The sequence below is a fragment of the Megachile rotundata genome, chromosome 13, assembly GCF_050947335.1.
Source record: "Megachile rotundata isolate GNS110a chromosome 13, iyMegRotu1, whole genome shotgun sequence".
NCBI lineage: Eukaryota > Metazoa > Arthropoda > Insecta > Hymenoptera > Megachilidae > Megachile > Megachile rotundata.
Window position 1 is genome coordinate 11,311,717 of NC_134995.1, and position 26,134 is coordinate 11,337,850.

A 26,134-nucleotide genomic window follows, 5' to 3' on the forward strand; every position below is an offset into this window, starting at 1 on the left:
TCTAATATATAATTATGTGTCCATTCTTTCGCAAAAAGATGTATCACAAACTGTATCAAGCAAAAATTCGCACACACCATTCGGTACGAACATGACGATAAAAGGGGTACTCCAATCCCTCCCCTCTCTTCATTTCTCTCATTTCATCAAAATATAATCACATTCTGAAATTTGGCTCCGAAACGAGCTAATATTATCCGCACATTTCGAAACAGTCTCAGCACCCAGATTACAGAAATATTTATACATTACGTTCTCATAATACATTCATAAATTTTCTATCCTGATTACAAGAACCTATAATATAATTTCACGGACGCTGATAAATATTTCAGCACGTTACGGTCACGAGCAATCGCTCTAACCGGTACATCTCGAAAGCGTTCATAGGAGAAAGAGCCATTTCTCCCCTACTCTTACACCTGAAATAGCCATATAAACCTCCGTACTATAATTCATAGATCTCCCACCTCCGTTTAACTTGATCTTGATTTTCGAAAGGGAACAGCTGGTAACGGCAGTCGGGTGTTCGACGGTGTAACGTTCGGACATCGTGGAAATCGAGTTGCACGGAAATGCGTATTAACCCCACTGTCAATGCTGCCACATCCGCGAGACCGTTTAAGGATTCGATAATCGATCATCCGTGATCGTGTCTGCCGGCAGTTCGTTTAGAGCGACCGCTGCAACGTTTCGAGTCCTGCTGCGAACGGATAACGGAATACGCTTCTATCGATTCGCGCGAAAAGTCGCCGGTACAAAACGGGTCACACGCGAAACGTGCTACGACGGAAAAAGATTTCGACACGTTTGACAGCGCAGTTTAAGTAGCTCGTGTTTCCTGTCATCGCTCTAATCAGCAGCTGCATCCGGAAAATTCTGCCATTCGATTGTTTCGGACCTCGTTAGAGGTAAGTGAACCGGAAGCTTGGCCGTCGGAATACCGATTACTTTTCATAAACAAAACGCGGTGATTAACCGCGGGAAAATTGTGCGATTAGTCTGTGCTCATTGTGCATGCGTTCATTTTGCAACGATTCGATCTTTCTAAGAAAGCATCGGTGGTTGTGAGATTAAAGTGTTCAGGATAAGAATGAGCAGAGTTTGATATCGTAGAAAATATATTAGGTGTACCGAGGAGTATTCAAAATTTCTTTGACGACTTCAAAGTTTTTCTATTAAAAAGAGGACGATTTTTAAGAAGGGAATCGAACAATTACGCTGACAAAAACCGTTAGAAAATGATTTGTTAGGAAATTATTTTGTTGATTAGTATTTAAGATTTCTTTAATAAATAAATGTTTTTCGTCAGCATACAAAATTTTCTCAGAGAGTACTTACGTGTGTAAAATCTTGCGCGGGATTGTAGAAAATTCTGCAAAGAACTACACAAAAAGACTTATTCCTAAAATTCTTCAAATTAAAATTAATATCTAAAAATGTCTAAATTAATTCCTAAAAATTTTTATGAATTTCTAAATTCCTAACTTTGAAAACTGACGAACGTCCAAGTATAGATTTTAATACTAGCAAAGAACTGGTTAGGCGAAGAATTCAAAAAAGAAGATTGAGATAAGTTTGTTAGCAAAACAGATGATCACATCACAGACAGTTGTATAACGAAAGAAACGAGGAAAAGACGTTTAGTGTGCCTCCTAATTCACGGCGCTTATAAAGCAAACCACAAACACTTAGTACCATGAAATTTCAAAGGAAAGTAATGATCTAACCTGTTATCTTTGTTTGACGACAGAACGAGATGCTAATTCGAGAATTACGAAATAACAGAGTATCAAGAAGCTTATCAATTAAATAAAAATATTCGATTGCATCAATCTTCAGAGTTCTTATGATCTTTCTGATATTCCTATGATATTCTGATACCTTGCGAATGGCTCTGAAATTAATTCAGACAGTAGCACAAAGTTGTCAAATTTTAAAATCGTTCTCCCTTCAAGATGAACCTTAAACAATATTTGAATGAAAGTTACGTAACACCGTAAGAGAGACAGTATATCACAGCTCTGATACGAATTATCACTGTTCATCTGAATTGCTAATTTAACAAGAAAAAAAGTGAACGAATTTCACTTGTCACTCGATAAAAAACATAATTACAGCATCAGAATAATTGAACCAGTAATTTCTGAATAATTTTCGCGAGTCTCATAAATATTTAGTCCAGGTTCGCTCGCGTTTCAAATTACCTTCGTCAGCGTTGAAAACCGATGACACCAAAAATATTTGATCGCTGACTCGCTAGCGTATCGAACGGTAACATCGTGTAAGAATGTCACCGATCTTCGCGCGCTAAAACGTCAAACGTCATATTTTTTTTATTGTCTTTACGATCAGAGACAGCGCACAGAAATTTCTGTTCAATGACGAGAGACGTATTTGCTCGTTCACTTTCATCCTGTTACGCGATCCACGAAAGTTACACAAAAATGTCCGACCACGTGGAACTTGGTCAAAAACCGATTGGTCGCCGGAGATGTTGTTCGAACCATCCACGCGAATTTCTCCGGTGAATTTACTTTCTACATTCGCCTATTTTCGTTCGCTATTACGCGTCGCTATCCTCCGCTGATCGTCTACCATCTCTCTGGGTTGCCTTGAAAACGAGAACGTTCGCGTTATACAGCTTGGACATCGTCATTCAACTTCTATGAGTGTCGCAAACATCACACGTCTATGGTTAGACTTCTTAGGCTCTGAAAATTTAACTTGAAGTGTGTTCTGTATTGTAACACGATATCTGCCATTTTGGAGCAAAATATCTGAGTAGCACAGTAAAGTACTTAACCCTTTGCGCTCGAGAGGCGCCATTCGATTTAATACAATAATTTAAAAGAAGCATTATTTAATTAATTCTATAATAGTGCTTATGTGATGTATAAACATAGTGAAATAGACAATTGCGGAAATTATTAGCAGAGAAATAACTTCAAAAGAAGTCATTTAACATTTTAACTAATATTTTAAAGTTGCTGTCTGCAAACAATAAAATTATTATTTTATTATTATTTACCCTTTGCGCTCGAGAGGCGCCTCTTAGGCGCCATTCGATTTAATACAATAATTTAAAAGAAGCATTATTTAATTAATTCTACAATAGTGCTTGTGTGATGTATAAACATAGTGAAATAGACCATTGCGAAAATTATTAGCAGAGAAATAATAACTTCAAAAGAAGTCATTTAACATTTTAACTAGTATTTTAAAGTTGCTGTCTGCAAACAATAGAGTGCAAAGAATTTATTTTCGAAAACTCGATGACGTACTAGGAGGAATTCGAGACAGGTGCAACTTTTTCCTCCGGATTACCGATTGCATCTGACCCGCTTCGATCTAATCCCGATCCCCTTGACCACGTACTTTCTATGGAAGTAAACTTGAACGGGACCAGTTTCGTGTACACCGCGAACCATGGGAAGCTAACGGACGTTCTACCGTTATAAAGGGTTCTGACATCTATGTACTCGACCTACGAAGTATCAAATGGCCTGCAGTAGCCTGCTTAGGGAAAAGTGTAACTCTAGGTCAATGTTCTCGCCTCGAACCAGCTCTTTCGAATCTTCCAAACACTTGGAATTTCTACCTCGATCGCCGCTTTTCTTTTGCTTCACTCTCGGCTTGCTGGGTGATGTACATTTCTATTTGCTAATTGGTGAGCTTCAGGTAAAAGAATTTCAGAGTGGAGTTTTAGAATCATAGAGAATGACAAAATTTTGTATTCGTGTGAAGAGTGAAATGTGCAAGTTTGATCATTATAAATGCGATCATCCTTTTGTATGAACTCTGTGGACAGGTCTAGTTATACACTACCGTCCATAAGTATCCGGACACTTGGTTTCGTTACATAAAACATAGTCGAACTTTGTACGAAAGGTATTTAGGGTTATCATATCATTTGTAATAATTATTATTATCTTTTTCGAGGTGTCATAACGTAATAGAATTAATTTTTAAGTACAAATTATACAATGAAAGTGTGAAAGTAAAATTCATGTCCAGAAGTACAAAGTCCAAATTTGTGAATCTAATGAAACGCTTTCGATTCTAAAAAAAATTTTCATTTCTACTGTGTTTCATTTCTATGGTGCAGAACGTATTCAGAGGGTTCTTCGATATGTTTCAAGTGTTCGTAAACTGTTGGTAGATGTTTAGGTTCCCTCAATGGAGATAAGAATGGAGGTAACGCTACGCGCTCGACAGTTTCGGTTTAGTTCGTCTGTAGCTTCTTTTCCATCGAGATACGAGTTCCAAACGAGAATTATCAATCGAAAAACGTTCCAGTATTCTGACCTTCGCAGAAAAAAAATCGATTTTAGTTACTGTTGCAGATACTTGAATAACTTTCATGCAACGCGAATGCATATTTCGCTTGTGTCCGGATACTTATGGACGGTAGTGTACATAACTCTCTGAAGAATTGTATCGAAAAATAAAATGAGGCATTAATATCTTGTAGTAAAAGATTGTCAGAGTGAAGACGTAATAGTGAATTAATAGAATGTAGATGAACTCTCTGAAGAATTATATCGAAACATAAAATGAGGCATTAATATCTTGCAGTAAAGGATTGTCAGAGTGAAGACGTAATAGTGAATTAATAGAACGTAGATGAACTCTCTGAAGAATTGTATCGAAACATAAAATGAGGCATTAATATCTTGTAGTAAATGGTTGTAAGAATGAAGGTGTAATAGTGAATTAATAGAACGTAGATGAACTCTCTGAAGAATTGTATCGAAACATAAAATGAGGCATTAATATTTTGTAGCAAATGGTTGTAAGAATGAAAGTGTAATAGTGAATTAATAGAACGTAGATGAACTCTCTGAAGAATTGTATCAAAACATAAAATGAGGCATTAATATCTTGTAGTAAAAGATTGTCAGAGTGAAGATGTAATAGTGAATTAATAGAACGTAGATGAACTCTCTGAAGAATTGTACCGAAACATAAAATGAAGCATTAATATTTTGTAGTAAACGATTATCAGAATGAAGGTGTAATAGTGAATTAATAGAATGTAGATAAAATCTCTAAAGAATTCGAAACATAAAATGAGGCATTATCTTGTAGTAAAGAATTGTCAGAAGACGTAATCGTTAATTAATAGAATGATGTCCGATGGCTCTCAAAGAATGAAATTAAAACCCAAAGTACACAAGCTAATTCTCGTTATCGTGAACGTGGTAATTTCGCTTTTCCGGTATCAGCTAGGGATTTCTCTTTCTTTGTATACGCACGCACAGGAAAAAGAATACATAGATTTACCGGAGATTGCTTCCGGGAAATGTCAGCGATCAACACTAACGATAACAGTGTGATTAACAGTGACCGGAATTGGTCCGAATTTCTGCACGAGACTAATAATATCTATTACCAAACGTAAATTACCTTCGTTGCTCAACGTCTTTAAATTACATAAAAATTTACCTTAAAAAATCACGTTTCGAAGTACGGTAATTACGCGTGCTGCAGAAACCGGCAATTTGCATTCTACATAGAAAAAACGGAACGTAAAATTAGAAGTCATAGATCTTGTGAAACCGTCAAAGCGTTGAGTAATACGTTCCGTGCTTTTGAATTTATTTCAAGAATACCTGTTTCCATGTATTTGTCTTTCGTCGCTTTAAAAGGGCGATCTAGTACTGGGGATTATGTAACGCTGAATAAACTTAAAAAGGAATTTCGCCAAGGACACCTTTTCCACTTGTTTCGCGCACAAGTGTTTTCTTCTTATGGAAGGTCTTGAGCAAGAACCCTTTTTAGATGTACTTTCAGGTGAATCGCAGACTTATTCGCGTTTTTATGAAAATTCACGGACGTACTCATCGGTGCAACATTTTTTGTTCCTTCGTGACGCGATAATCGTTGCAAAATGAACGATCGATCATACAAAATGTATTAAGCAGTTTTTACTGCCGGTTTTTTACTGTCGGTTTTTTCTCTCATAATGAAAATGTACGTAAATTTTGACCTTTTATGGACCAAACGAAGACTTTCAAATTTCGTAACTTCCGAGTAGAGTTTTGAAAGTTTGAAGCATTAGGACTCGAGCTGACACGACACGTCCCGTGGGATCGCGATAATTTGTACTCGAATCAGATGCGCTGAATAATAAATAGGCGAGACCACCCGAGTGATTATTATCAAAGAGTCGATAGGATTAGAATTCTTAATGAAAACGTCCACGGTCCACGCTGAAACTTGTTTGTATTTATTTCAATGTCGTTGAACCAGCTCGTTTAGAAAGGAACGGTGCAATACAGCAGGAAATTCTTTCTGATTAAATTGTTAGGACATGAATATGTAAACGAAAAGTTGAAGGTATTTGGGGCACGAGATGAAAACTAACGAGACGTGTCGAAGAAATATTTTAATCTGATGCGTTTTAGCAATTGCAAATTAACTTGTTGACTTCGCGTTAACACAAATAAAGTCATTAGGCTTCAAAGTTCCAAGGTCTCGAAGAAAAAATTTATTTATGAGGTCATAAAAAATGTATACGTAAGGTCACAGTAACGTTATGGATCCACGATATATTTTCCTACAACAGAAACATTATTTAATATTCTAGTATTCGAAATTAATTTTTTCTCTTGACTATATATTTCTTAAATTAGTTCTATTTTTTTGTAGAATTAACTTGTACGCAAAAAGCGTCACCGTGCGTGAATTTATGGTTCACACTTGTACGATAATGATAGGAAAAAGGGGTAATTGAATTTATTGGCGACAGAATGTGGAAACTGTGTCATTTCACGCATAGTGGTTCGCGTTGCGAAATATAATTATGTAGAATTTCTTATCGATTTTATTTTCAAGGAAAGTTTTGATACTCGTAGATTTCGTGAACGTTGAAGATGCCAGACCAGGCGATTATTGTCAGGAACGCCAGAAAGCAATATGGCGGCGGACATGTGGTGCTGAACGATATAAATCTGAATGTGCCACGAGGATGCATGTGAGTATCGTAATAAACTTAATTGTTAACAACTTGATTTTTTCTGAGAGGTCAATTGCAATCATTAATAGGTAATAAAGAGTAATGAATGTATAATCGATCTACATCAATCTGACAGATGACAAGAACATAAAATGAGTCTAACACAGAAACAAGAAGAAAAGTGTTTCCAATTACTGTATGCAAATTTTATGTCTGCGTTCATTGTTCAAGTTCATTACAGTTCGCATTTTCCTATTTACTCGCAAGGTTGTTTGAAGAATTAAAACTTTTTACTAATATGTGAAATTTTATTCTGCAATTTTTTCATTCTTTTCTGTAACTTTAAATAATGAATATTGATTAGATACGGACTGCTGGGTGCCAGCGGGTGCGGGAAGACCACCCTGCTCTCTTGCATAGTTGGAGTTAAGAAACTGGACGCTGGGGACATTTTGGTGCTCGGTGGGAGACCGGGAAACAAAGATTCCGGAATCCCAGGACCCCGCGTTGGTTACATGCCGCAGGATATTTCGCTAGTCGACGAATTTTCCGTGATCGGTGCGCTTTACTTCTTCGGCAAGATCAATGGCTTGGACAAAGACACCATCGGTGGGTTTTCACTCTTTTTTCCACTTCGAATAAATGAAACTGCAGAACATACGCATTAGTGATTGTATCAACCCCTTGCATTAATTCATTAAGTGTCTGAACTAACCACAGCAATATTCAAACAGACAAAGAAACTTGAAATGTGATGTGTTAAACTAATTCATCAAAATTACAGAAAATACACATTAGTGTTTGTATCAACCCCTTGCATTAATTCATCAGGCTGAACTAATCACAGCAATATTCAAACAGACAAAGAAACTTGAAATGTGATGTGTTAAACTAATTGATCAAAATTACAGAAAATACACATTAGTGTTTGTATCAACCCCTTGCATTAATTCATCAGGCTGAACTAATCACAGCAATATTCAAACAGACAAAGAAACTTGAAATGTGGTGTGTTAAACTAATTAATCAAAACTACAGAAAATACACATTAGTGCTTGTATCAACCCTTTGCATTAATTCATCAGGCTAAACTAATCACAGCAATATTCAAACAGACAAAGAAACTTCAAATGTTATGGGTGTGTTAAACTAAATGATCAAAACTACAGACAATACACATTAGTGTTTGTATCAACCCCTTGCATTAATTCATTAAGTGTCTGAACTAACCACAGCAATATTCAAATAGACAAAGAAACTTGAAATGTGATGTGTTAAACTAATTGATCAAAATTACAGAAAATACACATTAGTGTTTGTATCAACCCCTTGCATTAATTCATCAAGCTGAACTAATCACAGCAATATTCAAACAGACAAAGAAACTTGAAATGTGGTGTGTTAAACTAATTAATCAAAACTACAGAAAATATACATTAGTGTTTGTATCAACCCCTTGCATTAATTCATTAAGTGTCTGAACTAACCACAGCAATATTCAAATAGACAAAGAAACTTGAAATGTGATGTGTTAAACTAATTGATCAAAACTACAGAAAATATACAGTAGTGTTTGTATCAACCCCTTGCATTAATTCATCAGGCTGAACTAATCACAGCAATATTCAAACAGACAAAGAAACTTCAAATGTTATGGGTGTGTTAAACTAAATAACCAAAACTACAGAAAATACACATTAGTGTTTGTATCAACCCCTTGCATTAATTCATTAGGTGTCTGAACTAATCACAGCAATATTCAAACAGACAAAGAAACTTGAAATGTGATGTGTTAAACTAATTGATCAAAATTACAGAAAATATACATTAGTGTTTGTATCAACCCCTTGCATTAATTCATCAGGCTGAACTAATCACAGCAATATTCAAACAGACAAAGAAACTTCAAATGTTATGGGTGTGTTAAACTAAATGGAAACTACAGAAAATACACATTAGTGTTTGTATCAACCCCTTGCATTAATTCATCAGGCTGAACTAATCACAGCAATATTCAAACAGACAAAGAAACTTCAAATGTTATGGGTGTGTTAAACTAAATAACCAAAACTACAGAAAATACACATTAGTGTTTGTATCAACCCCTTGCATTAATTCATCAGGCTGAACTAATCACAGCAATATTCAAACAGACAAAGAAACTTGAAATGTGGTGTGTTAAACTAAATGAAAACTACAGAAAATACACACGAGAGCTTGTATCAACCCCTTGCATTAATTCATCAGGCTGAACTAACCACAGCAATATTCAAACAGACAAAGAAACTTAAAATGTTCTGAGTGTGTTAAATGGTGTAAGAAAACAATTACTTGCTAAATAAACCCTCTCAAGATTTCGCGAACATTTTACACCTTTCAGACGAGAGATACATATTCCTGAAGGATCTTCTCCAGCTACCGCCACAGGATCGTCTAGTGAAGAACATGAGCGGAGGTCAGCAAAGGAGAGTATCCTTCGCAGCAGCCCTGCTGCACAAGCCAGAACTGCTGATCCTCGATGAACCCACCGTAGGGTTAGATCCGGTGTTAAGGGACAAGCAAGTACACTTTCCTTTCATTTCTTTTGCATCTCCCGCTCGAACGAAGTCGAACAGTTGCGTTATACGAGTATCTTTTACACAGCATCTGGAATCACTTGGTGAAAATTACGCAGGAGAAGCAAGTGACGGTTATCATAACAACGCATTACATCGAAGAAGCGAAACAGGCTAATAAGGTACAGCATCTTGTCGAAAGATTGAAATTCTTTTATGATTACCTTTTGTGCAAATTAATGGAGGCGATTTAAGTGGATCTAGCATAAATTGTTAGTTTAGAATGAGATGACGAAGTCAACTTAAGCGATTAAATCTGTAAGCGTTAATTATGCATTGGTGGAACTGGCGACTCATCGCCCGTATTTTCTGATCAAATATTTTGTACCGATAAAACGTACTGACATTTAACTTGTTAAATAGCTTAGAAAACGATCTAACAGCGAAATATCAATTATACTAATAATATCAGAGGTAGATATATGATTTTTGCGTAACAAAAATTGTCAAATATTTTCTTCTCATCAAATTTAGCTTAGTCAACACAAATAAATTCGGAAGCATATAGTACATTAAATATTTTTTAATTTAGATCTGAAAGTACCTAACCTAAAATTATGGTTTAGATCGGATTACTCAGAAACGGTCAACTGTTGTCCGAATCGTCACCGAACGAGTTGCTAGAGGAATGGCACACCGATTCCTTGGAAGAAGCTTTCTTGAACTTGAGTCAATTACAAGTTCAAAATCAGTTAGATAGACGTGCATCCAACGTCACGCATAATGCCATCGCCATGGATTCACACACCAGTTACACATCCAAGGTGCTACGATATAAATCATTTATAAGTTTAACTTTTTCTATTTTTTTTCGTGTGTCATTGAATCAGAAGATCGATGAATAATTCATTAGTATGAAAAAATGTCATACATTACCGATTATCACGTATTACTGCGAATAATTTTCTGGTATCATTTAACATTCACATTTTTTATTAAACGTAAAGCGGCAAACGAGATTAAATGCCGAAATTAGCAAGTCATTTAATCGCGTTAATATTCGTATTAGAAATTTGAAAATTCAGTTATTTAATTTATTTTCCTAGACATAGAACAAATGCAAATGGTACTCTGCGAAGTATTAATAGAAATGCAATCTTTTGTACCAATCTTAAAATTTTAAAGTAACTTTTCGCGTCATCAAACTTCGTCGTTTCGTAACTTAGCTACAATGTATGTAGCAAAAAATCACTTTGCAATAGAAAAAAAGAATCTGGTTTGATCGGTGATGAATGATTAAAAAGATGTAATCTTAGTTAATGGAGGAAGAAAAATTGCATAGATGAATAAATTATCGCGTGACCGTTCTAAATTATCGTAAAACGAAGTAAGTAATAACAAATATACAAAATTCTATCGCAGACGATGCAATTGAGAAGCAGCTGGAAGAAGAGGTGCGAGGCGCTGCTGCTGAAGAATTTCTATCAGTTCGTGCGTCATCCAGGGTAACCAATCAATTATTTATTAAGTACACAAACAAAGAACCGTGACAATCCCTCTTCCTCCACAGAGGAATACTGTTCTCTTTCGTCCTACCGATAATGCAAGTGATACTATTCTTCAACTCCATCGGTCTCGATCCGAAGAATCTGAAAATCTCCGTCGTGAACGAGGAAGCTGGGAATTGCAACAACGGAAGGAACTTCGGCAACGTCAGTTACAACTACGACTTCACTTGCAATTTCTCCGATCTCAGTTGCAGATTTCTGTCGGAGATCAACGACAGCTTTCTGAAGAAGGTACGCATAATTTAGGTTAGAAGAAACATAGACGAGCTATTATTACTTGAAGGGACGAAAGTTGTAATACTTTGTGGTATTCGAATTGTGCAAGTGGAAACGGTAATTTAGAAAGGAATGCAATAATGATCGGTTGAGTTTAATCGCCAGGTGTACTACGACAGCTACGAAGAAGCGTTGAACCTCGCTCAGAAGGATAGAAGCGTCGCGATCATGCATTTCAGGAGGAATTTTTCCCACGCTTCGCAAGCGAGACTGGACGATTATCTATCGCTTTCCGAAGAGGACATCGTGAGCGGCCAAATAGAAGTTACGATACAAACTGCAGGTAGGAGCGCCTATACGCACAAGCCCATCAGACTTCTACATTTCTCTAAGGTCCTTCAAATTCTCTAAGGTCCTTCAAATTCTCGGGGATGTCCCACTTGGACGCCGACCGATTGGACGGTTCCGATTCGAAGCGGTGCCGATTGGACGCGTCCCAATTCGAAGCTGTTAGATTAGGTTAGGTTAGGTTCTATAAGCTCTGCTTGGAACGCGTCCAATCGGCACCGCTTCGAATTGGAATGCGTCGAATCGGGACCGTCCAATCGGTCGGCGTCCAAGTGGGCATCACTCAAATTCTCTAATGTCCTCTAAATTCTTGAATGTCCTTCGAATTAATGCGATTAGTTGTCTTCAATGAAATACATTGTTTACTTTCCTGAAATTTATCGCTTTTCCTTCCTCTAAATTCTTGCATGTCCTTCGAATTAATGCGATTAATTCTTCAATGAAATACATTGTTTACTTTCCTGAAAATCGCTTTTCCTTCGAACACAAAGTGCGATCAGATACACGAATGAACAAATATCTTTCAGACAGGCAAATCAGTATATACCTGCAGAAGAAGTTGTACGACTTCTTCTTCGAGAAGTACGACACGATCATGAAGCAGTGTAAAATCAGACCGAAATTTGCTAAGATACCGGTGAATGTACGTATACAAAATTAACGAACGAAATACGATAACACATGTTACATGTCACTTTGATGTTTCAGTTCGAGGAGCCAATATTTGGTAAGAGGGATCAGAACTTCGTGTCGTTCGCTGCACCGATTTTCATCTTGCTGTAAGTTCTACAAACTTGATAACCGTTTTATATCTTTCCTTATGTAACACGTGTTCTCAGGGTGCTTTTTGTGCAAACAACGTCGCTTTGTTCAAGCATAATTATTACCGATCGACATTCTGGTGTTTGGGATCGACTCTGCGTGCAAGGTAAGCATACACAAATAATCTTGACACTGTGAATGTAGTTTCATCTACAAATATTGCAGATCAGACATTTACAATTGAAATTCTTGTATTCAACGGTATTAAAGAATTGTAGTCAAATTGTAATCAAGAATTGTAGTCAAAAGCAAATTTTCAACTCGACAGTCAAAGTGTATGTTTAAAACAGGTGTCACCACTACGGAAATTATAGCCACCCATCTGGCAACGCAAGTGTTCCTGACTATTTTGCAAACCGCGGTTGCAATGATAATATACTTTTCATTATCGGACTCGGAGTGCAAAGGATCGATAATCACCGTCATATTAATGTCGTTACTAAGTGGACTGTGTGGAGTGTGTTACGGTAAGACTCATTAATTCGTCGCAACGCATTGACAAATACTTTGTTAAATAATATCTTTGTGCAGGTTTTACGATATCCGTGGTGTGCACTTCGCACACTCTTGTTAATTATGCGTCGGTCGGAAGTTTCTACCCGCTGGTCCTTCTGAGTGGTAAATAGCTTCCGTAATCAATTACGATAGTTCGTAACATTAATAGGTTGTTCACACTGGCATAGCTGACATTATCGATTTTTCATAAGTAGATTATAAATAAATCTCCGCATATGATACATTGTCTCCACATATTTTTTTAAGGATATGTTTGGCCAGTGGAAGGAATGCCGAAGCTACTGCGATGGATCAGTTTAGCCTTGCCTATAACGAAGCCAGGAATCTCGATGAGGGATATAGTGGAGAAAGGATCGTCGATCGATCAACCGGAAGTGTATCTAGGATTCATAGTAATGGCAACGTGGATTATATGTTTGGTGACGTTTTGCGTGATCTACTTAAAAGCGAAGTCGACGTAATGGAAGGACAAAAGTGCAATAGTGAAAAAGGTTTCACAGGGTCGCATCCTAAAGTACCTAACTGCGTAGTTATATTCGTTGGAACGTTACGATAATCGAGGAAAACACATGTGTAATTTAATTTAGACTCTGACAAGACAACTTGCGAGTTGCTTTTGTGATAAATGTTGCCTGTATGTTTAAGCTCTAACACGTAGGTGTAAGGTCCAGTCAGCGTGCTGTCGTTAATAAATACCGGTAATTGTTTTTTCACTCGAATGATCAATTTTCAATGATATTAACATGTGGTGCTAATCGATATTTTTGCTCGAAAGAGAGCAGATCTGATCGATGCAGTTTACAATGTAGGGCATGTTAATTTTCACTGTGATAGTGTAAATAAATATTATAGAATAATGCAGAAACAAGTTTACTTTAATTTCGTGACGAAGAAAATTATTTTGAAGGAAAGAAAGAAACACCTCGTTCAATGAAACATAATTCGTCGATTTCGATTTATTGATCTCCTCTTACACGGTTTCTGTTCACGGATATACATGTGTTACGACACTCACTATATACCGGATTAACATAGTATACAAACATATACAACGTGCGAACTATACGTGAACGTTTTTTTTATTTTTCATTTATATCTTTTTTTTCTGCTGCTTTTTTCAATTTCATGGTTACGTTAGGCTCGAGTATATTATCGATTACGTTATTGGGACACGTCACATCGACCATTGATTCCGGAAAGAAAAAGAAAAAGCGAGGAGTCAAGGGCGTAGAGTTTTTCCTCCAAGAAAATTTAAGGAAGATAACGTCACGTTATACCTCGCGTGACCCAGGACTGCCTGGCACTTAGGTGAAACATCGCGAAATAAATCGTATCGCGATCGAATTCGAAATCTAACGCTACTAGCTTGTCGGAGCTTGTATAAGGTCATTGCAGAAAGTTCCTGTCGATTACATTTTAAAACGAATTTTGATCGTTTCAAACAATTTTAATTGCACGAATTTTTTCAATGACCTTCATCCACCCACCGTGATGCTTTTTTATAGACAACTTTGCATACTCGGCGAACTCTTGCACTCCTGTTATTTGGATTGTAACGTTCTCTCATAATTTTTGGTAGAAATTATTTAACCTACAGTTTGTTCGACACATAAAACTCGATTATTCCTTAATCGAACAAACTGTAGTCTTGAGAGAAATAATTGGAGTGCAAGGTTTCGACTACCGTAAACAATTAAAAAGCATATCGAAAAGAAATGTCGATTAAAAAAGCAAATACGATCAATCAAACACTCGACGCGTTTAATTCTGAATATTTTTTCGAACCAAACACGCATCCTTCCTCGATCACTCTCAGCCTCTATTTCTCATCACCAGCGTATACAAAATATGGTTATTTTGATTTCTTACAAGTCCGGCCTGGTTTACGCTCTTCTACGTAAACGCTAATCTACGATTTTCGCGAAATCGTCGTTGAGGTTTAAAAAATATCGAACTCAACGAACGATCTGAGATCACGTTTAATCTAAAACTCCAAGCGGCTAAAAACGAATTGCCATATCTGAAATTCATAACACCAACTTGTTCAAGTGTTTATTCGCTGCTTTAGATTTTACGCAATGCTATGAACTAATGCAAAACGCTTAACGCATTCGAGACCGGCGCATATGGTTAGGTGAGTTTCTTACGAAAATAAAATGATAGCGAAGATTCAAATGGTACAGTAGTGAAAACTACTCGTCACTGATCTATAGAAACACTGTATGACTAAATTAAAATTCATGCTGAAGTTTTAACCCGGTCCCGATTGAGTTAAGTAATAAAAGATAATTTGCAGATTCTTGAATAAAAGTTCAGTCTGCGTTATTTTCATGTCTAACAAGCTATCGAGTAAAAATACAGGCTTAAAATGGATAAAAGCGGTTCTAGGATAAAATCCTTGTTCTTCGTCAAGCTTCAACCTACTTTTGTAAGTTTCCAAATAAGTGAAAATGAAAAGTTTATTAGTCGAGTCACATCGACATCAAGGTACATGCTGGCAAGCTTTCGAGTGCTTGCGGAGAATACTTCGGATGTTAAAATATTCGATCGTTAATTTTAGTGATGTGCTAAACGCGAATTTATGCGATAACCATTACTTATCTGCAATTAACGATCGAAGAAATAATTCTACGTTTCAGAGCTTGAAAGACGGAAAATGAGAAAAGATAGAAGCAGTGCTGGGAAATTATTTAAAAATATTACTTCTCCCTACTCGACGTGATTCTCAGACATTAACGGACATTTGTAGACCCTCGAAAGTAAAACTGTTCCAAAAGTTAAACACTGATAAATCTTTCTGCAATCTTTCTCAAAAATCAGATTATCGAATTATTGGACCAATTGCTATCCATTCGACATTCAAACATTGTGTCCCTATTAGAATATTTAAAAATTCTAATTAGTCATAAAATAATCGTGTACATTTTTAAACGCGAGGATAAAAACTGTACAAAATATAAAAAACAATCGCAAAAACTGATCGGTTAAAAATCCCATCGTCTAAAACGGTGGCATCAATTCCATCTTCAAACTGAATTTATCTTAAGTTTCAATTTTACTGTTTTGAGTGTATCAAACAACTTTTCACGACGACATAATCGAAATATCTGATCTGTCACAAAAATCACATAAGCTCCCGTTCGTTATTGTCTTCCATTAACCGCTCAACCAGAAACTTCCAATACACGATAAATTTTTGATTGCAAGTATAAAAAGGAAGTCCGGGTTGAGAGTTTAACGATCGTGAAAATAAATGAAATGAAAAGTGAAACACCCTGTGTGGAATCCGCGCGTTCCCCAGCACCGCGATCAAACAAAAACCCTAATCGCGGTCCCTAAAGCACCGAATGTTCTCGTAGGCGTGTACGTTCTTGTTGTTGTTGATGTAGCTGTTGATGTTGTTGCTGTTAGCCGTGCTACTAACGCGACTGGAGCCGTTACTACCGCGATTGTTCGTAGCAGTATTAGTACGTTTAGCAGTAAGGCAGGGGCCGCATCGGATTGGCATGGGTCGAGCAGCAACGAGACAGTCAACTATCTGTCTTACAGTAGGCATGCAGGTTTTGCTGTACCCTGGAAAACACATATCACATGCTCCATCAGAACCGAACCACGCATCGACTTCTATCACGCTATCTGTCGGCCCACGTGTCCTCTAAACTACTCTTTACTCCATCCGTTCGAACCGAGAAAGAGATCTCAAATCTTAGCGAATTCGAGAAAATTAAAAAATTGTAAGGATTCAAATTTGCCACCCTTCCCTCTAATATTCGCTCTCGTTAGAATTTCTCGCAAAACGAAAACAGATAATCGCGGAAGGGCACAAAAATTGGAAGTACGTAATGGAAGACAGTTATCTCTTTCTCCGATTCTTCGAACACGTGGATCTTGTTCAAATATTTAAGTTTCATTCGATTGCATGATAGAAGTCGCGTTGGCCAAACACGTATTTCGCGTGTCTCGCGAGATCATTCAGAATACAGACACAAAAAAAAACGAAGATACAGGAATAGAATAAAAAGAGAAGCGGAAGTCGGTCAGAAACAAGGGCGGCCTAAGGCCGTTCTCTTCAGTCGCACAGATTTTCTCAATTAACCCTTTGCGGTCGAAGGCCGGCATATGTCCAGGTAGTACTTTGATTTTCGCTTCATCGTAAGAAAAATAAATGAATTACGATCTCTTTCAAAAATACATCTTTCGAATTTACATATCTCGAATTTGTGATTGCGCCCCCAAAGGGTTAAACAGTCAATTACCGTCAGCTTGAGCATTTTTCGCCACCCTCGTCTATCTACTTACTATACAAAGAGGTTTACTAGAGAAAAGGGGGTGCAAGTAGTACTTGCTTAGCAAGACTTAACCCATAGACTGGCAAACGCTCGTATCAGAATTAAAAATCAAACAGCACAAAATTAATTTTAATTTTCACAAAATTTACAATTTTCACAAAATATAAACTTTTCACAATAACATATTTTTTAGTACCTCAGTAACAAATATTACGAACATCTACTTTCTTGGTTTCCCAAAAAGTGCCAGTCTACCGATCAACGAAAAACGTAAGTGGAATAAGGGGATGTGTTCAGAACAAAAACAAGAATCGTCCGCAAAATGATTTGCAATGACGTTAACGGTGGAGGCACGATTACCGAGGCAGTTTAGGCACTATCAAAACACAGGTACGCCTAAGAAGCTCAGCCATAATTTCAAACAATAATCTTTCCATTGCACCTAAGCGACCGAGTCACAATTCCATCGGACTTGAGCAACATCTCAACGAAACACAAATGTTCTCTAAATAAAAAATATAGGTACGATTTCATCACAGATGCAGTGGAGATTCGCCGTGGGAACAATGATTCGCCATTAGGATTTCTCAAGCGAAATTCATGACAAAGAGAAAGAGAAAGGCGCATGACACCGTGCAACAGGATACAAAGATACAAAAAGGAAAGACTGATCGAACCGTTTATACGTTGGAAAATAACCTCGTGTCTGAGCAAATGCGTTAACCCCCTTTCGGGACACGTTCTTCTATTTCAACTGTAGTACCAAAGAAACTATGAAAGTTAATCGAAAGATTTTTCGTCAACGAATACGGTATAAAATACGACATTATTTTTCAACGTAACGTTGGTTCGACGAGTACCAAAGTCAAGGAACATTTTTCCCCACAAACTTTCGCTTAAATTGTAAAAAAATTAATACTATGATCATGAACATACACAGCGATACGCCGTACAGGAGTAAAAAACACGATCTACAAAGGTATCAAAAAAGAATTGGCACGTATCAATGAAACGTTTTGGCAGACGCAATGGAGAGAGATTCTTATCGACGATACACGCGCAAGATAAAAAACTGAGATCAGCGGGTAATCCTCGAAGCGGCATTAAAAAATGACAATTTATGCTGATCGATGTACCGTAGCCCATCGTATCGTATCACTTAGCGTACTTCGTACAATAACTCTTTATAATTAATCGAAACGATTTCGTATAATATTGACACGTAATTTGTAGGATTGTCTCGATGATCTGCTGGTTCCGATGCGTTCTCGAATGTCTTCTTATCGACGCACCTCCGGCGACGATATTTTCGACTCAATCAGCAGAGGTTCCTTTGGATCAGTTCGTTTCTTCTAGAAAGAAATTCGCGAAGGCGTTCACGTGTACAGATATTTTAGAACTCTTTCTATCCACGATCAACGTGCGTCGATCAAGTCGAACCTTTAACCTCGATTTGGCGCGAACGATTTTCGTAATTAAATAGAATCTGTGAATAGGATTAATCTTGGCGTTGATTTCGCCCCGGGGAAATAACCTGTTTCCCCGAGTTATAAATATGTATATGGATCTTGAGGATATGCGGGTATACGTTCGGGCGAAGTCGGAAAAAATCGAGCGGGACGGTCGAATCAAAGTTTAGAATCTCTTTGTTAATCGAGAAATTTTCTAAGGCCTTCGGATATCAAATTCGTCCGAACCCGAGCGACTTCGTGCGACTCCGAACCGGAAATGTCGAATAGCCGCACATCCCCAACATTTAGTTGACTAGAACTATCGTATAACGTGAAAAATCTCTCGTCCTTCGAAGACGACAGGTTAGCGATCAGAATTATCACAAGATAGTCGATAAGTCTGCACTCTAAGGTTTGCAGGTGACCTAACCCTAAATCGTGTCACGTACAGAATAATATATGTATATAATATTTTATAATTGTTTCATGAATGAGCGGGTTTTTTAAATCTTCCATTACAGAGCCGTCTCCTTCTCGCTGATTATCTTGATGCCGTGTTTAGTCAGGATCATCTTTACCGTTTCGTTGTCTCTGGCCTTCATTTTTTCCTTCTGATCCTCAAAATCGTCCTCCCTGTCCAGACTGTCCACGAGGGAGTCCAGGTTGTCCGTCGACGAGTCAACGTATCGCACGTTGTCCGCGGATCTCTGCAAGGACTTGCACCGTCTGGAGCTCTTCGAGGCACGTATGTTGTCCGCAGACCCGATCAGTTTGTTGTTCTTGGACCCGAGAACCTTGTCGTTGCTTCTGGAAGACGTTTTCGCTAACTGAAGATTGTCGACGGACGAGTAGCGTCGTTTATCCTGAGAAACATTCGTCGGATCCTCGGTTGGCTTTTTCCTCAACAAAGATCCTTTGCGATTTACGCGTCTGGAGCCGCTGGACAAGATGGCCAGTTCGTCCTTCGGGATAAAGTACTTGTCTCTGGACCTCTTGTTCGAGAGGAACGAATCCGAGAAGTCGAAAGACTCTGATGCGATGTCGGTTTCCTGTTTCCGGTCGCTCGTGGACCCAGGACCATTCTGGAAGCCACAGTTTTCGATCTCGAAGCTGTCCTCGTCCAACGACGGATCCGTCACGGTCGTATCCGCGACTTTGGATCTGTTCTTGGGCAGACTCCTGCAAGAAGACTCCCACAGCCAGCCGTCTTGATTTAAGCATATCTCGCACAACCTATCCGCGTGATCCCTCACGGTCCAGGACCTGCAGATGAAGCATCCGTCCTCCAGGGTGTAAAAGTTGTCGTAACTGGGACTCGAGATTCCCTCTTCCGTTCTCAAGGACATTTCGTTAATGTCGCAACAAAGGGAACAGAACTCGTCGACCTCCATGTCCAGCTCGTTGGTCGTAATCAGCTGCGATGTGCTGTCCGCTTTGGAGGGGTCTTCGTAGCGCACCTCCTGCATCCTTTTGATGGACTCGTAGCTCTTCGACTTCTTCGAGAACATCTCGTCCGTTCTCGATCTTCTTCTGGACACCGTTCTCGAATCGTTGGACGCGATTACCGAGTCTAGGCTGCCTTTCAGCGACGAGTCGTATCGTCTGGCCTTTTTCGATTTCTCGTCGCTGGTCGTCGTGGATTCGTACGCTTCGCTGGCCACCTTCGATCGGGATCTCCTGGGGCTCCTCGACGACTTGGATACCGTCTTATAGAACGTCTCGTCGGATTGCGTGCAGGAGTCTGTGCTTTTCTTCTCCTTTTTCTCCGTTTTCTTCGCATCGTCGAGTTTCGTCTCGCTCTCGTACAACCTCATCTGACCGTTCTTCGTCCTCCTGGGACTCTTCCGAGCGTTCACCACGGACTTGACATACTTACCGTCGATCTCGATCGCGTCCCGTTTCGACGAGATCATCAATGAATCATTGGAGCTTTCTTTAGCGTTGTCGGACACGTCCTCGATTATTTCTTGTATCTTGACCGTACTCTCGTCGCTAAGGGACGACGGCACAGGCGACTGTACCAGCACGCTCAGCTTATCGATACTACCGTCGGATTCACCCTTGTATATCGTGATCTCGCTCTTACCCTGCACCTCGTTCTCCTCCATGATCAACGCTCCCTCCTTCTCGAACGGATTGTGGATCATGGCGCTAACTAACACTAACACCTGTGTATTGGGACATCGCACGGCATCGCTAGAAAAGATATCCTGATCTAAATCCTTTCGATCAACCTGCTCGTCCTTAGAGGTGTCGTCGTTCGAACGTTCTTTTTCTAACGGAGAATCTTCCCGGTTGTCGTCTTCGGCTGCATCGTCCAGACCGTATCGCGTGAGTCTGTAATCCTCCTTGTCCACGCTGAAGTCCGACAAGGCGCACTCGTGTCGTCCACTGTTATCGACCGCACAAGTCGTGGAAACAACCGAAGACGATACCGGAGATTTGCTATCGCGTTCTTTCTTTAATCCTGCCTCATCGAGGTCGTTCTCGGGCAACGTTCGAACTACACCCTCGCTAGACTTAACGCTATCTTTAGTTTCGGAGCATTTCGCGTTAGCCTCGTGTTTCGACGAGGTGGCGACACGGCTAGGACATATCTCCTCCAGCTGACTGGATCGGGGCTGCACCCTGACGACCTTCCTGATCTTTCTATCATCGTCAACGAAGCCTACCTCGTCGAGGATCTGCGACTCGCCGGTTTCGGTGGCGATGATCTGTTTCGCGAGACCTGGATACGCGGCCTTCGCGGTCGTTATGTGTTTGGCGTTACCGTTCTCCGCCACGAGGGCGTTAATGAATTTCTCGCGAGCCTCCTCGAGGCCGCCGTGACGCGAGGCGACGCAAGCCACGCTCGTTGCGTTCTGGATATTCTTACGGAGAACCGTGTCAGGCACGTCGATGGATATTATTTCGATCGGACTCGGGGATTCCATGGTTACATCGCTAGGCGACGGCGTGAGAAAGGTGCTTTGGTACTTCGAATCAATGGTCAAGTAATTATTCGCGTTTGGCGAGGTCAGTTCCAACTTACTTCAGAGTCCAAGTGAAATTGGCAGCATGAAAAACAAAATTTTATGTTTTATATGGTTACGATTATCGATGTGATCGCTCGAAGATCGATTCAAGATGAAGCTCGAATATTTGCAAACCATCGCATGCGTTATAGTGATGGGTGACCCTTTGAGTTTAAATAAAATCAAAGACAAACGTGTTTTGTCTTCATCCATGAATCGGTATTCTTATAATAATAAAACGATCAAAGCTATTTAGCGAACAAAAAGGGAGACAAAAGAATACAATGATCGAGATTTATTGGCGATTACAGTATAAGGAAATTTGGTCTAGAAATTCAATTTACATATATAAATGGAAGACTTAGATTACATTCATATACTGCTGTATATCATTTGTACATGATACATTAACCCTTTCAATGCTCAATAAACATTGTTACATAGCTACAAATATTTAATAAGAATAAAATATCACCTAGCAAACCCGAGAATATGTACATCAGAATATATTTTTTTAAATGATTCTAACAAAATGTTATTATTATAAGTACACATATTTAATATTATATACATTGCTTACTATAATATTACTCTACAAAACTACCCTATTCGACTCAAACTATTTTCGGTCCCTTTTTTAAGGTACTATTGAGTGATAAAAGGGTTAATTTTTAAATATAAAATATACGATCGCATAGATTTGTGCAACAATATTACATCTTTGATCAATTGCGTACACTCTACACTCACCAACTACGTGGAATATGAATGCTATAAAAATATACAATTCTCGTACAAAATACATAAAAATAAATGTCTGTTCAAATCTACTAGAAGATACGCTATTAGGTTTCCACTATTTACCAATGATCTACAATTTCAGCTAAGTTATGTTAAACTCACATTGTCGACGATGTCTTTGCATCGTAAATCCCGTGTTTGTAGACATAGTCGATCACAGAATCTTGTAGGAGATATCTGACACTCTCGCCTCTCTTCAGTGCCCTTCTTATTCTAGTTGAGCTAACTTCGTTTGGAATCCACTCGGTCACTATGTATATATTGTGCTGTACACGAATAAATAACAAAATTCAGAAACACGTAACTAAATACAGTAAACTCTTTTAAATGGACAATTACCATATGTTTGGAAAGAATGTCCGAATCGTATATAAATTTATTGGGATTAGATCCTTCCCTAGTGATGACCACAAGACCATGTTCTCCAACGATTGCGTCGATCTGTAAATCAGATTATCCATTAGCTTATCGAGGTATTGATCAAAATAAACGGTGTACAAGATTAACTTACATCCTCTTCTGCCCAGAGATCATAAGTTCCAAAGCTCTCTAACAAATCAGCGCCGCACAATAATTTAATCTGAATGGGAGTGTGGTCAGAACAGTTCTTCACATTCTCTGGTATCCATTCCAAATCTTCGCTCGACACATTGTGTTTAATATTGTTTGAATCAAATAGAACAGAGTTCAATAAATTCTGATGATGCTGTAAACTTATCCTAGTCTTTGTCCAACCATTCTGTCTAGTTTCCCATGAGCTAAGTTTAATCCAATCACTGTTCTGCAAGGCTAGCCTCAACATGGCACACCTGTGTGTAGCGCTTGCAAGTTCTTTTTTAGCATAAGCGTCGTGTACAGGCGATATAACACCACCAACCACGATATGAGTTCCCATTCTGTGAAGATGGTCTCTTGCTATCTCTGTAAAATTTGTATAAAATGTTAATACATATTCTTAATAACTACTTTTGCTGCTGGTAATGTATACCAATACAAATAAAAGTGTTAAATATAAAAAATAAGTGAATTATGATTAGTAAATTGTTCTATTCAATTTTATAAGACCTCAAGTGTATTTTGAGTTTGATATATGTAGTTATATTAGTCGATGACATCAATTTCGATTGTTTACACGGTGTTATCTTAACTGTATTTGCTTATGTTTAAATAATTTATTGACTGTCGCGAAACATAACCTGTTCCATTATGCATATACGAGAACATTTTGTATTTACGTAAAGGCTGGGTATCGATTATAAGAAGTGATATATATGTACCAAACATTCTTAAATGCATATTGGTCGGAGGGTTATAACTGCCACAGGACATAAGAATAACACGCGTTGGTGCCATTTCTCCGCCTTTTATCTCGCTGCATGTGATGACAGCAGTTTTACAAAACTGCCGAAACTTCCTTCTCGAATTTTTGTACAAACAGAGCGCACAACATTTAATTTGATGCGTAATGACACCAGCTAAATCGTTGCGTGACACACAGTAACCAACAACCACACTGCGCGAACTGTACACGGGCTGACGTTTCAGCCATATTTGAAATAACGTGACTACTGTAGTCGATTGAGAGATGGTTATCGACATAATTCCAATAACCACTTCGAATTTCTTAATCTTTCTACATCAATTATTTTTTCATTTTATACATTAACAATCAATGTGTGGTTAAGTGGAAATTTATAAACGATATTCAATTGTTTATTCGACACACGCGGAAGTCAGCCACTTTTCTGTCAAAAGGATTTAAAAAATGATTTATTGGATCGGCTTTGCGTGGTATGTATACGTGAGATCATTTTACCGGATGTCATGTTTTGGAATTAAAAGCTGATATCGTATCTATGTGATATCGTTTTCCTGAATATTTGAAACGAAAGGAAAGTTCATTTAATTTTTAAACTATTGTAAAACCTGTCTTGTGTGTTACTGACATTTTTTTTACAGTGAACATATTGAAGGCATCAGTAATGAATATCATAAAAAAATGTTAAGTGAAGAATAGTACTCATGAAGTAACCTAATATTTAGGGTACTCGTATCATCAAAAAGTCAATTACGTGTCATCACTAATTCAATCCACAATCAGAAACTCCAAACGATCTTACTTCTGCCAAAAGCCGCATTACGTAGAATCTAAAATTCAATTTGAGTGCTCCATTTTAGAATGATCCATGACACACATTTGAAAAATGGAGAAAATCTGTGGCATTTGACCGTCGGAACTGGTTTAATCTAATAATCCTTATTTCCCGTCTTACCTTTGCCAAGACCTAATTTATCTCGTTTCTTCGCCCTTCGGCCGTTCGCACCCTTAACCAGGTGGATTCGTCCTTGGGCGAAGGGTGCTCGAGGCGGTGAAGCAGCCGTGTATCGGCCATGCGGAAACGAGCTGCGTGTCGTTGATGCACGCTTCTGCAAAACTCGGTCGCCCGGAGGCTAAAGCTCGAGTAAGGGCGTAGGTTGGCCGGATTTTGCGTCGAGGGATCGATTGCACTAGGTGCTCGTAATTAGTGGAGTGCGTGGTAACGTGTGCTTCAAACGCTATTACGTCACGATCCGATCCAAGCACACTGCGAGTCTTCCAATAATTAGACTACGTCATCGTTCACGTATGCATATTGCATTTTTGCCTGGGACAGGTATTCGGGTGATCAGTTGGATTAAGTTCTGAAAATCTGGGAATATTTGTAAATTTGTAATCGTAAAAATTTTTGTATTTTTTATGTGTGATATTCAAGTTGAAGGGTGATCCTAAATGCGTTAATCTCTTCCTATAATTTCTGACGCTTAGTACATTCATTTTATCTAGCGTGACTCAACCGGACGTGCATGTTTTCTTCAGATCGAAGTCCGGGATGAACGCTCGCTTTTGTTTACGTTCTTTCACAATCTGTTTCCGTTTTGACGTCAGTTTCTTTCCGCTTTGATATTCAAATTAGCGTACATCTTTAGGCAACTTTACTGACTCTGCGCTATTAATTAACGCGTTACATTGCCGCGCGAATCGTGGGAGTTCTTTCGTTTCTGGACGGTAATTGGAATGTATGAACAAAATTGTTGAGACAGCAGTTGGAGCAACAACCTGTTATCAAAGATCGACTGAAAGTCCCAAATATCTTATCAAGGATTTTGTTGTTTGTCGAGTCGATGCAATTTAAGATAGATCGTTACGATAATAAATTGGTAAGCGTTTAAGAATCAGTACTGCAGCGTGATCGCGTCTCATCATAAATTAAAACCCTCGTTTCTCGGAAAGAACGAGCGACGTCACCGTAATTTTTGTCCTCGCACAACTAAGAAAATCAATACTCTGATACGGTTATAAATCCACAAGATGGCGACAGAACGTGGGTATCTTTAGCGTTTGATCTTTCGCGGGAGGCGAATCTCTTCGAGTGACGAATAAAAATGGGAGGATCGACGTGCACCACCGATAGATAACTTATCTTCGGAGTTCGTCGAAATATCCGGGCAATACGAGGCGAATTCAATTTTCTTCGATGCTTCCAATTCGAAAAACGATTATTTTTATGCAAACTACTTTCGAAGTAAATTAAAAAACTTGCAAATTCTTCGTT

General features: G+C 38.5%; 2 protein-coding genes across 8 annotated transcripts; one reads left to right on the plus strand and one right to left on the minus strand.

Moving 5' to 3' along the window:
• Positions 1-512: 512 nt before the first annotated feature.
• LOC100880989 (ABC transporter G family member 20) lies at positions 513-13,705 on the plus strand. The gene is made up of 15 exons (XM_003705933.3): positions 513-911; positions 6,861-6,979; positions 7,326-7,570; positions 9,342-9,519; positions 9,605-9,698; positions 10,143-10,340; positions 10,939-11,021; positions 11,087-11,315; positions 11,466-11,643; positions 12,176-12,291; positions 12,357-12,427; positions 12,488-12,576; positions 12,761-12,937; positions 13,002-13,088; positions 13,233-13,705. The coding sequence occupies exons 2-15, from the start codon at positions 6,879-6,881 to the stop codon at positions 13,445-13,447; spliced, it is 2,061 nt and encodes a 686-aa protein (XP_003705981.2). The 5' UTR covers positions 513-911; positions 6,861-6,878; the 3' UTR covers positions 13,448-13,705.
• A 207-nt stretch (positions 13,706-13,912) lies between these two features.
• Positions 13,913-26,068, minus strand: LOC100881101 (nicotinamide mononucleotide adenylyltransferase). Of its 7 annotated transcripts, none has more exons than XM_076538808.1 (6): positions 23,819-24,155; positions 23,053-23,462; positions 22,881-22,982; positions 22,644-22,807; positions 21,497-21,756; positions 13,913-16,559 (listed from the first exon to the last, which is right to left on the minus strand). In XM_076538808.1, the coding sequence occupies exons 1-6, from the start codon at positions 24,138-24,140 to the stop codon at positions 16,309-16,311; spliced, it is 1,509 nt and encodes a 502-aa protein (XP_076394923.1). In that variant the 5' UTR covers positions 24,141-24,155; the 3' UTR covers positions 13,913-16,308. The 7 variants fall into 7 exon arrangements, with proteins under 7 accessions (XP_076394923.1, XP_076394926.1, XP_012146971.2 ...); XM_012291581.2 differs by having other exon boundaries at positions 16,396-16,559; positions 19,305-21,756; positions 23,819-24,786; XM_076538810.1 differs by having other exon boundaries at positions 16,396-16,559; positions 21,399-21,756.
• Between the last annotated feature and the right edge of the window lie 66 nt (positions 26,069-26,134).